General features: G+C 45.1%; 1 protein-coding gene across 3 annotated transcripts in view; it reads left to right on the forward strand.

Moving 5' to 3' along the window:
* LOC106560365 (desmoplakin-B) overlaps nucleotides 1-12,423 on the forward strand; it is a 43,169-nt gene that overhangs the window by 9,803 nt on the left and 20,943 nt on the right. For all 3 annotated transcript variants that reach the window (XM_014123215.3, XM_014123216.3, XM_014123217.2), the window contains exons 9-13: nucleotides 1,342-1,563; nucleotides 2,210-2,365; nucleotides 3,887-4,041; nucleotides 9,595-9,721; nucleotides 9,943-10,129. In XM_014123215.3, the coding sequence (XP_013978690.3) occupies nucleotides 1,342-1,563; nucleotides 2,210-2,365; nucleotides 3,887-4,041; nucleotides 9,595-9,721; nucleotides 9,943-10,129 (847 nt within the window). The remainder of the gene's footprint in view (nucleotides 1-1,341; nucleotides 1,564-2,209; nucleotides 2,366-3,886; nucleotides 4,042-9,594; nucleotides 9,722-9,942; nucleotides 10,130-12,423) is intronic.

The following is a 12,423-nucleotide window of genomic DNA, read 5'->3' on the forward strand; positions in this document are numbered from 1 at the left end:
AAACATGCTCAATGGGAGATATATCTGGTGAGTATGCAGGCCATGGAAGAACTGGGACATTTTCAGCTTTCAGTAATTGTGTACAGATCTTTCGACATGGGGCCGTGCATCATCATGCTGCAACATGAAGTGATGGCGGTGGATGAATGGCACGACAATGGGCCTCAGGATCTCGTCACGGTATCTCTGTGCATTCAAATTGCCATCAATAGAATGCAATTGTGTTCATTGTCCATAGTTTATGCCTGCCCATACCATAACCCCACCGCTACCATGGGGCACTCTGTTCTCAACGTTGACATCAACCAACTGCTTGCCATCTGCCCGGTACAGTTGAAACCAGGATTCATCTGTGAAGAGCACACTTCTCCAGCATGCCAGTGGCCATCGAAGGTGAGAATTTGCCACTGAAGTCGGTTACGACGCCGAACTGCAGTCAGGTTAAGACCCTGGTGTGGACGACGAGCATGCAGATGAGCTTCCCTGAGACGGTTTCTGACAGTTTGTGCAGAAATTCTTCGGTTGTGCAAACCCACAGTTTCATCAGCTGTCCGAGTGGCTGGTCTCAGATGATCCCTCAGGTGAAGAAGCCAGATGTGGAGGTCCTGGGCTGGCGTGGTTACTTGTGGTTTTGAGGCCGGTTGGACGTACTGCCAAATTCTGTAAAACAACGTTGGAGGCTGCTTATGGTAGAGAAATTAACATTCCGTTCTCTGGCAACAGCTCTGGTGGACATTCCTGCAGTCAGCATGCCAATTGCACCCTCCCACAAATGTATTTACCTTTATTTAACTAGGCAAGTCAATTAAGAACAAATTCTTATTTTCAATGACGGCCTAGGAACAGTGGGTTAACTGCCTTGTTCAGGGGCAGAACGACAGATTTGTACCTTGTCAGCTCGGGGATTTGATCTTGCAACCTTTCGGTTACTAGTCCAAGGCTCTAACCACTAGGCTACACTGCCACCATCTGTGGCATTATATGTGACAAAACTGCACATTTTAGAGTGGCCTTTTATTGTCCCCAGCACAAGGTGCACCTGTGTAACGATCATGCTGCTTAATCAGCTTCTTGATATGCCACACCTTTCAGGTGCATGGATTATCTCGGTGAAGGGGAGATGCTAACTAACAGGGATGTAAACACATTTCTGCACAAAATGAGAGAAATAAGCTTTTTTGTGCATATGGGAAATTTCTGGGATCTTTTATTTCAGCTCATGACACATTACACCAACACTTTACATGATGGGAATATATTTTGGTTCAGTGTCATTTGTGATGGTTATCTTGATTCATTCATCATTTAACCCCTCTATCCTACTGTTTTTATTTCTTCCAGGCCTACATGGACACTCTGCAGACCCAGTGGAGCTGGCTCCTCCAGATCACCAAGTGTATTCATGTCCACCTGAAGGAGAATGCTGCATACAGCCAGTTCTTCAAGGAGGCCAATGAGACGTACAGCAAGCTGCAGAAGGAGCATGAGAACATCCGTAGGAAGTTCACCAGCGACAGGAACACACCTCTGGAAAACCTGCTGGAACTACTCAACAGCCTGGAGGTAAGACATGTATATCAGCACCATGGATGCTGTTCACCAAGGCACAAGTTGAGACCCAAATGCAGATACAGGAGGCAGATGGTTGGAGTTTTACAATGTTTATTAATCCAAAGGGGTAGGCAAGAGAATGGTCGTGGACAGGCAAAAAAGTTAGAAACAGATCCGAGTCCAGGAGGTACAAAGCGGCAGACAGGCTCGTGGTCAAGGCAGGCAGAATAGTCAGGCAGGCGGGTACAGTGTCCAGAAACAGGCAGGGTTCAAAACCGGGAGGACTAGAAAAAGGAGAATGCAAAAAGCAGGAGAATGGGAAAAACTCTGGTTGACTTGGAAACATACTAGACAAACTGGCACAGAGAGACAGGAAACACAGGGATAAATACACTGCGGAAAATAAGCGACAAACGGAGGAGGTGGAGACAATCACAAGGACAGGTGAAACAGATCAGTGCGTGACAGTTCAAGGCTATATCTCAAACAACAAATTCCCAATATAGTGCACTGCGTTTGACTGTAGTCACTCCAATGGAAAAAAACTGTGCACTACATAGGGAATAGGCAGTGATTTGTGAAGATACCAAAGTTCAATTGCTCCCTTGTCCTCTGAAATGGATATTAACCTCTGACCCCTAACCTCTGTGTCCAACAGATGGAGAAAGAGTGGATCTTGGAGAATAAGAGGCAGGTGCAGCACCTGGTCAACATGTCCAAAAGCATCGTGAGGCTGAGGCCACGTAACCCTGAGGAAGAGAAGAGCAGCAGTCCTGTTATGGTACAGGCCCTGTGTGACTTCAAACAGGACCAGGTCAGAGATGTATTTATTTAACCTTTATTTTATCATGGAGTCATACTGAGACCAAGGTCATTTACAGATGAGCCCTGAATTACATAAATTACAGAAAATACACACATCAATATAAATAGAAAATGCAAGCAGAAAGAACAACATGGTCATTAAAAACAAGCGCATTCGTCAGTAATAAGGTCCTAAATCAGCCTACTGAATTGTCCTAGAGGCACCAAAACATAAAATGTAAGAACATTTTGAAGATTGTTCCACCAATAAGGTGCAAGAAAGGTAAATCAGCTTTTAGTTAACTCAGTAGAGACCAAAGGAATTCCCAGAGTTAACCATTCCTGAGACTGGGTGTGGTAACTCATATGTCTAAAGTTTAGTTATGATGTTAGGTACAGTGGGACTTTTTGTAAAAGGGCTTTATAAATGAAAACATAGCAATGTATCAACCTACAAGACATCGAAGAGGGCCAACCAACTTTCTGGTAGAGAATGCAGTGATGAGTACTAAAATTGTCACCCGTAATAAGCGCAGTGCGCTATGATAAACTGCATCTAACGGCTTTAATGAGGTGGCATTTGCGTTCATATAGATGATGTCGCCATAGTCTAGGACCGACAGAAACGTTGACTGAATAATCTGCTTTCTACTATTTAGCGAGAGGCAGGACCTATTTCTGTAGAAGAAGCCCATTTTTTAAAATTACTCATCATTATGCTTTGTAAAAGACAGCTTTTCATTTATCAAGATGCCCAGATATTTGTAAGCAGGGACACAATCAATATGCACACCATCCAAAATACATGTGCGTAAATCATCAGCTTTACTTTTATGCGCGCTAGAGAACGACATATACCTAAGTTTTACCGGCATTCAATACTAATTTCAGGTCAATAAAGTGTTTCTGTAATACAATGAATGCAGACTTTCTTCAGATAGAGCCTGGTCAACCGTGGGGACAATAGCCTACACAATAGTATCATCGGCATACAAGTGCCGGTTACAATTTTTTACAGACAAGTTGAGATTGTTAATGTAAAAAGTACAGGACCCAGAATTGACCCCTGCGGGATACCTTTCGTAATATCCAGGAAACCTGATTCAACACCATCAGTAGATACAGTTTTATCTGTCAAGTCATTTTTCAACTAGTTACATGCAGCCTGGTCTAGGCCAATTGAGGAACGCCTCTGAATTAGAGGTGAGTGATCAACAGTATTGAAAGCCTTTGAAAGGTCAATGAAGAGGGCAGCACAATGTTGCCGTTTATCCATACAGTTAACCACATCATTTATAACTAGGGTTGCAGCAGAGATAGTGCTATGACCTGGTGTAAAACCCAACAGATGTACATTTAGAATACATTTGAAATATCATAAAGATCTTAGCTGAGAATTAATCAAGGATTATATTTTAGCTAGGCAAGAAAGTAGAAATAGGGCAATTTTTTATTATTTAGGTCACAAATAAGGGTCTCCTCTTCTCTTGTACACATTCTTGCCTAACATTGTATGTATTGTGCTCTACAGAAGGTAATTCTGAAGGGCAACGAGGGCATCCTGAAAGACAACTCCCAGCGTAGTAAGTGGCAGGTAACAGGACCAGGAGGACTGGACATGCTGGTGCCTTCTGTCTGTCTGCTGGTGCCACCACCCAATTCCCTGGGCATCAACCTGGCCAACAAGTAAGAACACTCGCATACACACACAGTACCAGTCAAAAATTCCACAAATGTACTTAACAAGGCACACCTCTTAATTGAAATGCATTCAAATCAAAATTGTATTTGTCACATACAAGGTTAGCAGATGTTAATGCGAGTGTAGCAAAATGCTCGTGCTTCTGGTTCCGACAGTGCAGTAATATGTAACAATTCCCCAACAACTACCTAATACATACAAATCTAAAAGGGGAATGAGAATATGTACTGTGGCAGACCAGGGGGTTTGGTCAAGACGTTTATACAGATCAGTCACTGACAGAGTAGGATTAGCTCGGTTTCAAGGGTGTTTATTTAAATAATACATCTAAAAGGATAGGTCTCCCCCCTGAGACCCTCTCTGGGATACCGTCTTCTGGGCGCCGGGTCTTGCTGTATCCTGTCGGGATCAAAACTACACTCACTCCTGTTACCTCTGTAACCGTCCCCAACTATACAGGAGTCCTTTCTTCCCCCACTCTCCCTGTGCGCTGCCCTTCTGGCAGCTTTATGGGCCTTGCACAGCTGGTGAGCAATCAGCCCTTGATTACTCACCAACTCCCAATCAGCCCCAATTAGTCCTGGCCAGAGAACCCATCGAGACCTGGCACGTCCAGCAGATGGAGCCATCGCCTCGTGATGTATACACCGTCTGTCACCAGGCCTCGACGAGTCTCCCCGTTGGCTGACCTGCTGTACGCCACAGTACATATAAATATATGGATGAGCGATGGCCGAGCAGCATAGACAAGGTGCAATAGATGGTATAAAATACAGTGTATACATATGATATGAGTAATGTAAGATATGTAAACATTGTTAAAGTGGCATTATTTAAAGTGGCGTTTTTTAAAGTAACTAGTGATCCATTTGTTAAAGTGGCCAGTGATTGGGTCTCCATGTAAGCAGCAGCCTCTCTGAGTTAGTGATTGCTGTTTAGTAGTCTGATGGCCTTGAGATAGAAGCTGTTCTTCAGTCACTCAGTCCCAGCTTTGATGCACCTGTACTGACCTCGCTTCTGGATGGTAGCGATGTGAACAGACAGTGGCTCGGGTGGTTGTTGTCTTTTATCTTTTTTTGCCTTCCTGTGACATCGGGTGTTGTAGGTGTCAGGTAGTTTGCCCCCGGTGATGCGTTGTGCAGATCGCACCACCCTCTGGAAAGCTTTGCGGTTGAGGGCGGAGCAGTTGCCGTACCAGGCTGTGATACAGCCCGACAGGATGCTCTTGATTGTGGATCTGTAAAAGTTAGTCAGGGTTTTGGGTGACAAGCCAAATTATGCTCTGTTGCACCTTCTTCACCACACTGTCTGTGGGTGGACCATTTCAGTTTGTCATTGACGTGTACGCTGAGGAACTTTAAAACTTGCTCCCTCTGCTGTTTCCTGAAGTCCACGATAATCTCCTTTGTTTTGTTGACATTGAGTGAGAGGTTGTTTTCCTGACATCACACTCCGAGTGCCCTCACCTCCTCCCTGTAGGCTGTCTCGTCGTTGTTGGTAATCAAGCCCACTACTGTTGTGTTGTCTGTGATGATTGAGTTTGAGGCGTGTATGGTGACGAAGTCGTGGGTGAACAGGGAGTACAGGAGGGGGCTGAGCACACACCCTTGTGGGGCCCCAGTGTTGAGGGTCAGCAAGGTGGAGATGTTGTTTCCTACCTTCACCACCTGGGGCGGCCCGTCAGAAAGTCCAGGACCCAATTACACAGGGCAGGGTTGAGGCCCAGGGCCTCCAGCTTGATGATGAGCTTGGAGGGTACTATAGTGTTGAATGCTGAGCTGTAGTTAATGAACAGCATTCTTACATAGGTATTCCTCTTGTCCAGATGGGTTAAGGCAATTTGATGGTGATTGCATCATCTGTGGACCTGTTAGGGCGGTAAGAAAATTGAAGTGGGTCTAGGGTGGTCAGTAAGGTGGAGGTGATATGATCCTTGACGTAGTCTCTCAAAGCACTTCATGATGACAGAAGTGAGTGCTACGGGGTGGTAGTCATTTAGTTCAGTTAACTTTGCCTTCTTGGGTGAAGGAACAATGGTGGCCATCTTGAAGCATGTGGGGACAGCAGACTGGGATAGGGAGCGATTGAATATTTCCGTAAACACACCAGCCAGCTGGTCTGCGCATGCTCTGAGGATGCGGCTAGGGATGCCGTCTGGTGGATCCTTGCGAGGGTTAACACGTTTAAATGTTTGCTCACATCGGCCATGGAGAAGGAGGGGGGGGGGCGCAGTTCTTGTTAGTGGGTCATGACGGTAGCACTGTATTATCCTCAAAGCGGGCAAAGAAGGTGTTTAGTTTGTCTGGAAGCGTGACGTCGGTGTCTGTGACGTGGCTGATTTTCTTTTTGCAGTCCGTGATTTCCTGTAGACCCTGCCACGTACATCTTGTGTCTGAGCTGTTGAATTGCGACTCCACTTTGTCCCTGTACCGGCATTTCAATTGTTTGATTGCTTTGTGGAGGGGATAACTACACTGTTTATATTCAGCCATATTCCCAGACTACTTTCCATGATTAAATGCGGTGGTTCGTGTTTTCAGTTTCACGCGAATGCCGCCATCCATCCATGGTTTCTGGTTAGGGTAGGTTTTAATAGTCACGGTGTGTACAACATCTCCAATTCACTTCCTTATAAATTCACTCAGAGTCTGGTCAATGTTATTCTCTGAGGCTGACCGGAACATATCCCAGTCTGTGTGATCAAAACAATCTTGAAACGTGGATTCTGATCGGTCAGACCAGTGTTGAATGGTTCTAGTCACTGGTACATCCTGTTTGAGTTTCTGCCTATAAGACGGTAGGAGCAAGATGGCGTTGTGGTCGGATTTGCCGAAGGGAGGGCGGGGGAGGTCTTTGTATGCATCGTGGAAGTTAGAGTAGCTGTGGTCGAGTGTACTACCCCCGCGCGTAGTGCAATCAATATGCTGATAGAATTTAGGTAGCCTTGTTCTCAAATTTGCTTTGTTAAATTCCCCAGCTACAATAAATGCAGCCTCTGGATATATGGTTAACATAGAGTACAGTGAAGTTACTTGAGGGCCATCTTGGTGTCTGCTTGAGGGGGAATGTACACAGCTGTGATGAATACTGACGAGAATTCTCTTGGAAGGTAATATGGCCAGCATTTGATTGTGAGGAATTCTAGGTCGGGTGAGCAGAAGGTCTTGAGTTCCTGTATGTTGTTATGATTACACCATGAGTCGTTAATCATGACGTATACACCCCCGACCTTCCTCTTCCCAGAGAGGTGTTTATCTCTGTCAGCGCGATGCATAGAGAAGCCCGGTGGCTGAACCGATTCTGACAACATATCCCAAGACAACCATGTTTCCATGAAACAGAGAATGTTACAATCTTTGTCTCTCTGGAAGGCAACTCTTGCTTGAATATTGTCTACCTTGCTGTCAAGAGACTGGACATTGGCGAGGAGTATACTCGGGAGTGGTGAGCGATATGCACTTCTATGGAGCCTGACCAGGAGGCCGCTCCGTCAACCCTTTCTGCGGCGCTGTTGTCTTGGGTCGGCTTCTGGGATTAGATCCATTGTCCTGGGTGGTGGTCCAAACAGAGGATCCGCTTTGGGAAAGTTGTATTCCTGGTTGTAATGTTGGTAAGCTGACGTTGCTCTTATATCCAATAGTTCTTCCCGGCTGTATGTAATAAGACTTAAGATTTCCTGGGGTAACAATGTAAGAAATAATACATAAAAAATGAAATACTGCATAGTTTAACCTCTCTAGGGTATGTGGGACGAAATTGTCCCACCTACTCAACAGCCAGTGGAATCCCGTGGCGCAATATTCAAATACCTTAGAAATGCTATTACTTCAATTTGTCAAACATATGACTATTTTACACCATTTTAAAGACAAGACTCTCGTTAATCTAACCACACTGTCCGATTTCAAAAAGGCTTTACAACGAAAGCAAAACATTAGATTATGTCAGCAGAGTACCCAGCCAGAAATAATCAGACACCCATTTTTCAAGCTAGCATATAATGTCACAAAAACCAAAACCACAGCTAAATGCAGCACTAACCTTTGATGATCTTCATCAGATGACAATCCTAGGACATTATGTTATACAATACATGCATGTTTTGTTCAATCAAGTTCATATTTATATCAAAAACCAGTTTTTTACATTAGCATGTGACGTTCAGAACGAGCATACCCACCGCAAACTTCCGGTGAATTTACAAAATTACTCACGATAAACGTTCACAAAAAACATAACAATTATTTAAAGAATTATAGATACAGAACTCCTTTATGCAATCGCGGTGTCCGATTTTAAAATAGCTTTTCGGCAAAAGCACATTTTGCAATATTCTGAGTAGATAGCTCGCCATCACGGGCTAGCTATTTTGACACCCACCAAGTTTGGCACTCACCAAACTCAGATTTACTATAAGAAAAATGTGATTACCTTTGCTGTTCTTCGTCAGAATGCACTCCCAGGACTTCTACTTCATCCACAAATGTTGTTTTGGTTCAAAATAATCCATAGTTATGTTCAAATATCCTCTGTTTTGTTCTTGCGTTCAAGACACTATCCGAAGGGTGACGCGCGGACGCGTATCGTGACAAAACATTTCTAAATATTCCATTACCGTACTTCGAAGCATGTCAACCTCTGTTTAAAATAATTTTTTATGCGATTTTTCTCGTAAAAAAGCAATAATATTCCGACCGGGAAACCCTGTTTTCGTTCAAAGACTCAAAGTTGAAAATGGCCTCTTCACGTGCACGCGCGCGCCTGTCTCATTGTTCTCAGATCGACCACTTACCAAATGCGCTACTGTTTTTCAGCCATGGGCTGCAAAGTCATCATTCAACATTCTGGCGCCCTCTGAGAGCCTATGGGAGCTGTAGGAAGTGTCACGTTACAGCAGAGATCCTCAGTTTTCAATAAAGAGAGTGTAGAAGGCCAAGAAATGGTCAGAGAGGGCACTTCCTGTACAGAATCTTCTCAGGTTTTTGCCTGCCATATGAGTTCTGTTATACTCACAGATACCATTCAAACAGTTTTAGAAACTTTAGGGTGTTTTCTATCCAAATAAAACAATTATATGCATATTCTAGTTTCTGGGCAGTAGTAATAACCAGATTAAATTGGGTACGTTTTTTATCCGGATGTGAAAATACTGCCCCCTACCCTAGAGAGGTTAACGACTCGAAGCGAGGTGACCATAACTGTCGGCGCCATCTTAACTTCATTCCAGGTGACTACCCCATGAAGCTGGTTGAGAGAATGCCAAGAGTGTGCAAAGCTGTCATCAAGGCAAAGGGTGGCTACTTTGAAGAATCTAAAATATATAATTTGTTTAACACTTTTGGTTAATACATGATTCCATATGTGTTATTTCATAGTTTTGATGTCTTCACTATTATTCTACATTGTTGAAAATAGTAAAAATAAAGAAAAACCCTGATTAGGTCTGTCCAAACTTTTGACTGGTACTGTACATGTATGCACGCACGCACGCACGCACACACAGACTAAATCCTTGTCCGTGTTGTGTGGTCCATCAGGAATGAACAGTACTATGAGGCCATCCTGTCTGTGTGGAACCAGCTCTACATCAACATCAAAAGTCTCATCTCATGGCAGTACTGTGTCCAGGACATCGCACGCATCAACTCCCTCACCATCACCATGGTAAGAACCTATCACCACCGTAACCATATCACGTCATCAATGTCACTACAGTTTCACTTACAAGGTCCACAACTGACTCAAATGTCAGTTTGACTTTATGGTGCAGCTGAGTCCATTATTACTACGATTACAAATGACCTGACTACAAAAAACTACATTCACTAAAACGAGGACACAAAAACAATGTCTGAATTTTTCTTAATATGTGTGTGTCCTCTCAGCTGTCCCATATGCGTCCTGAGGAGTACCGCAGCATCCTGAAGGGTCTGGAGACCCACTACTCAGAGTTCATACACTGTTGCCATGGCTCTGAGATGTTCAAGGACGAGGACAAGAGGAGCATCGAGAGCCAGTACACTGGAGCCCAGGCTCACTACGACCAACTGGTGGTCCAGCTACCTGCTTACAGTGAGTAGATATACAGTAGCGAGTCAGTACACTGGACCCCAGGCCTACTACGACCAACTGGTGGTCCAGCTACCTGCTTACAGTGAGTTGATATACAGTAGAGATATAGTAGATATACAGTATAAGGTCCATTAGAAGGATTACTTTATCCTATCCCAGGTATTCCTTAAAGAGGTGGGGTTTCAGGTGTCTCCGGAAGGTGGTGATTGACTCCGCTGTCCTGGCGTCGTGAGGGAGCTTGTTCCACCATTGGGGTGCAAGAGCAGCGAACAGTTTTGACTGGGCTGAGCGGGAACTGTGCTTCCGCAGAGGTTGGGGGGCCAGCAGGCCAGAGGTGGATGAACGCAGTGCCCTTGTTTGGGTGTAGGGACTGATCAGAGCCTGAAGGTATGGAGGTGCCGTTCCCCTCACAGCTCCGTAGGCAAGCACCATGGTCTTGTAGCAGATGCGAGCTTCAACTGGAAGCCAGTGGAGTGTGCGGAGGAGCGGGGTGACGTGAGAGAACTTGGGAAGATTGAACACCAGACGGCCTGCGGCATTCTGGATGAGTTGTAGGGGTTTAATGGCACAGGCAGGGAGCCCAGCCAACAGCGAGTTGCAGTAATCCAGACGGGAGATGACAAGTGCCTGGCTTAGGACCTACGCCGCTTCCTGTGTGAGGCAGGGTTGTACTCTGCGAATGTTGTAGAGCATGAACCTACAGGATCGGGTCACCGCTTTGATGTTAGCGGAGAACGACAGGGTGTTGTCCAGGGTCACGCCAAGGCTCTTAGCACTCTGGGAGGAGGACACAATGGAGTTGTCAACCGTGATGGCGAGATCATGGAACGGGCAGTCCTTCCCCGGGAGGAAGAGCAGCTCCGTCTTGCCGAGGTTCAGCTTGAGGTGGTGATCCGTCATCCACACTGATATGTCTGCCAGACATGCAGCGATGCGATTCGCCACCTGGTTATCAGAAGGGGGAAAGGAGAAGATTAATTGTGTGTCGTCTGCGTAGCAATGATAGGAGAGACCATGTGAGGATATGACAGAGCCAAGTGACTTGGTGTATAGTGAGAACAGGAGAGGGCCTAGAACTGAGCCCTGGGGGACACCAGTGGTGAGAGCACGTGGTGCGGAGACAGATTCTCGCCACGCCACCTGGTAGGAGCGACCTGTCAGGTAGGACGCAATCCAAGAGTGAGCCGCGCCGGAGATGCCCAACTCGGAGAGGGTGGAGGGGAGGATCTGATGGTTCACAGTATCAAAGGCAGCAGATATGTCTGGAAGGATGAGAGCAGAGGAAAGAGAGTTAGCTTTAGCAGTGCGGAGAGCCTCCGTGACACAGAGAAGAGCAGTCTCAGTTGAATGACCAGTCTTGAAACCTGACTGATTTGGATCAAGAAGGTCTTTCTGAGAGAGATAGCAAGAGAGCTGGCCAAGGACGGCACGCTCAAGAGTTTTGGAGAGAAAAGAAAGAAGGGATACTGGTCTGTAGTTGTTGACATCGGAGGGATCGAGTGTAGGTTTTTTGAGAAGGGGTGCAACTCTCGCTCTCTTGAAGACGGAAGGGACGTAGCCAGCGGTCTACCAGTTGGCTAGCTAGCAGTGGCTGCGTTGTTGACTTTGTTAGAAAATGTTGCTGGCTAGCTAACCTCGATAGTTTCTCTGTACTACACCTTTATCTTTGATACAAAGACAACTATGTAGCTAGCTAACATCACAAATCGTTCCATTGTAATGTATTACGTTTCTACAGTACTGCTAGTTGGTAAAGTAAGCTAGCTAGCAGTGGCTGTGGTGTTGACTTTGTTTGGAAAACGGCGTCGCTGCGAACGAATATAGCTGGCTAGCTAACCTCGATAGTTTTTCTAAACTACACCTTTATCTTTGATACGAAGACAGCAAAGACAACTATGTAGCTAGCTAACGTTACACTAATCAAATTGTTCCATTGTAATGTAATGAAATGTAATATTACCTGCGGAGCAAAGTACAGCACGACTATTTTAATGTTAATTTATCTACCATAAGCCACCTCCAATGTCGTTTTAGATAATTTGGCTGTACCTCCAACTGGCCTCACAACCACACACCACGTGTATGGTGTCGTGTGGGCAAGCGGTTTGCCGATGTCAACGCTGTAAACAGAGTGCAGATATACTATATAAGAGAGACCGTGAGAGTTGATATACAGTATCAGGTCCATTACAGTGAGTAGATATATAGTAGAGATATAGTAGATATACAGTATCAGGTCCATTAGTGAATAGATATATAGTAGATATACAGTATTGGGTCCATTAGTGAATAGA

Source organism: Salmo salar, chromosome 10 (assembly GCF_965601325.2).
Source record: "Salmo salar chromosome 10, fSalSal1, whole genome shotgun sequence".
In the NCBI taxonomy this organism is placed as follows: domain Eukaryota; kingdom Metazoa; phylum Chordata; class Actinopteri; order Salmoniformes; family Salmonidae; genus Salmo; species Salmo salar.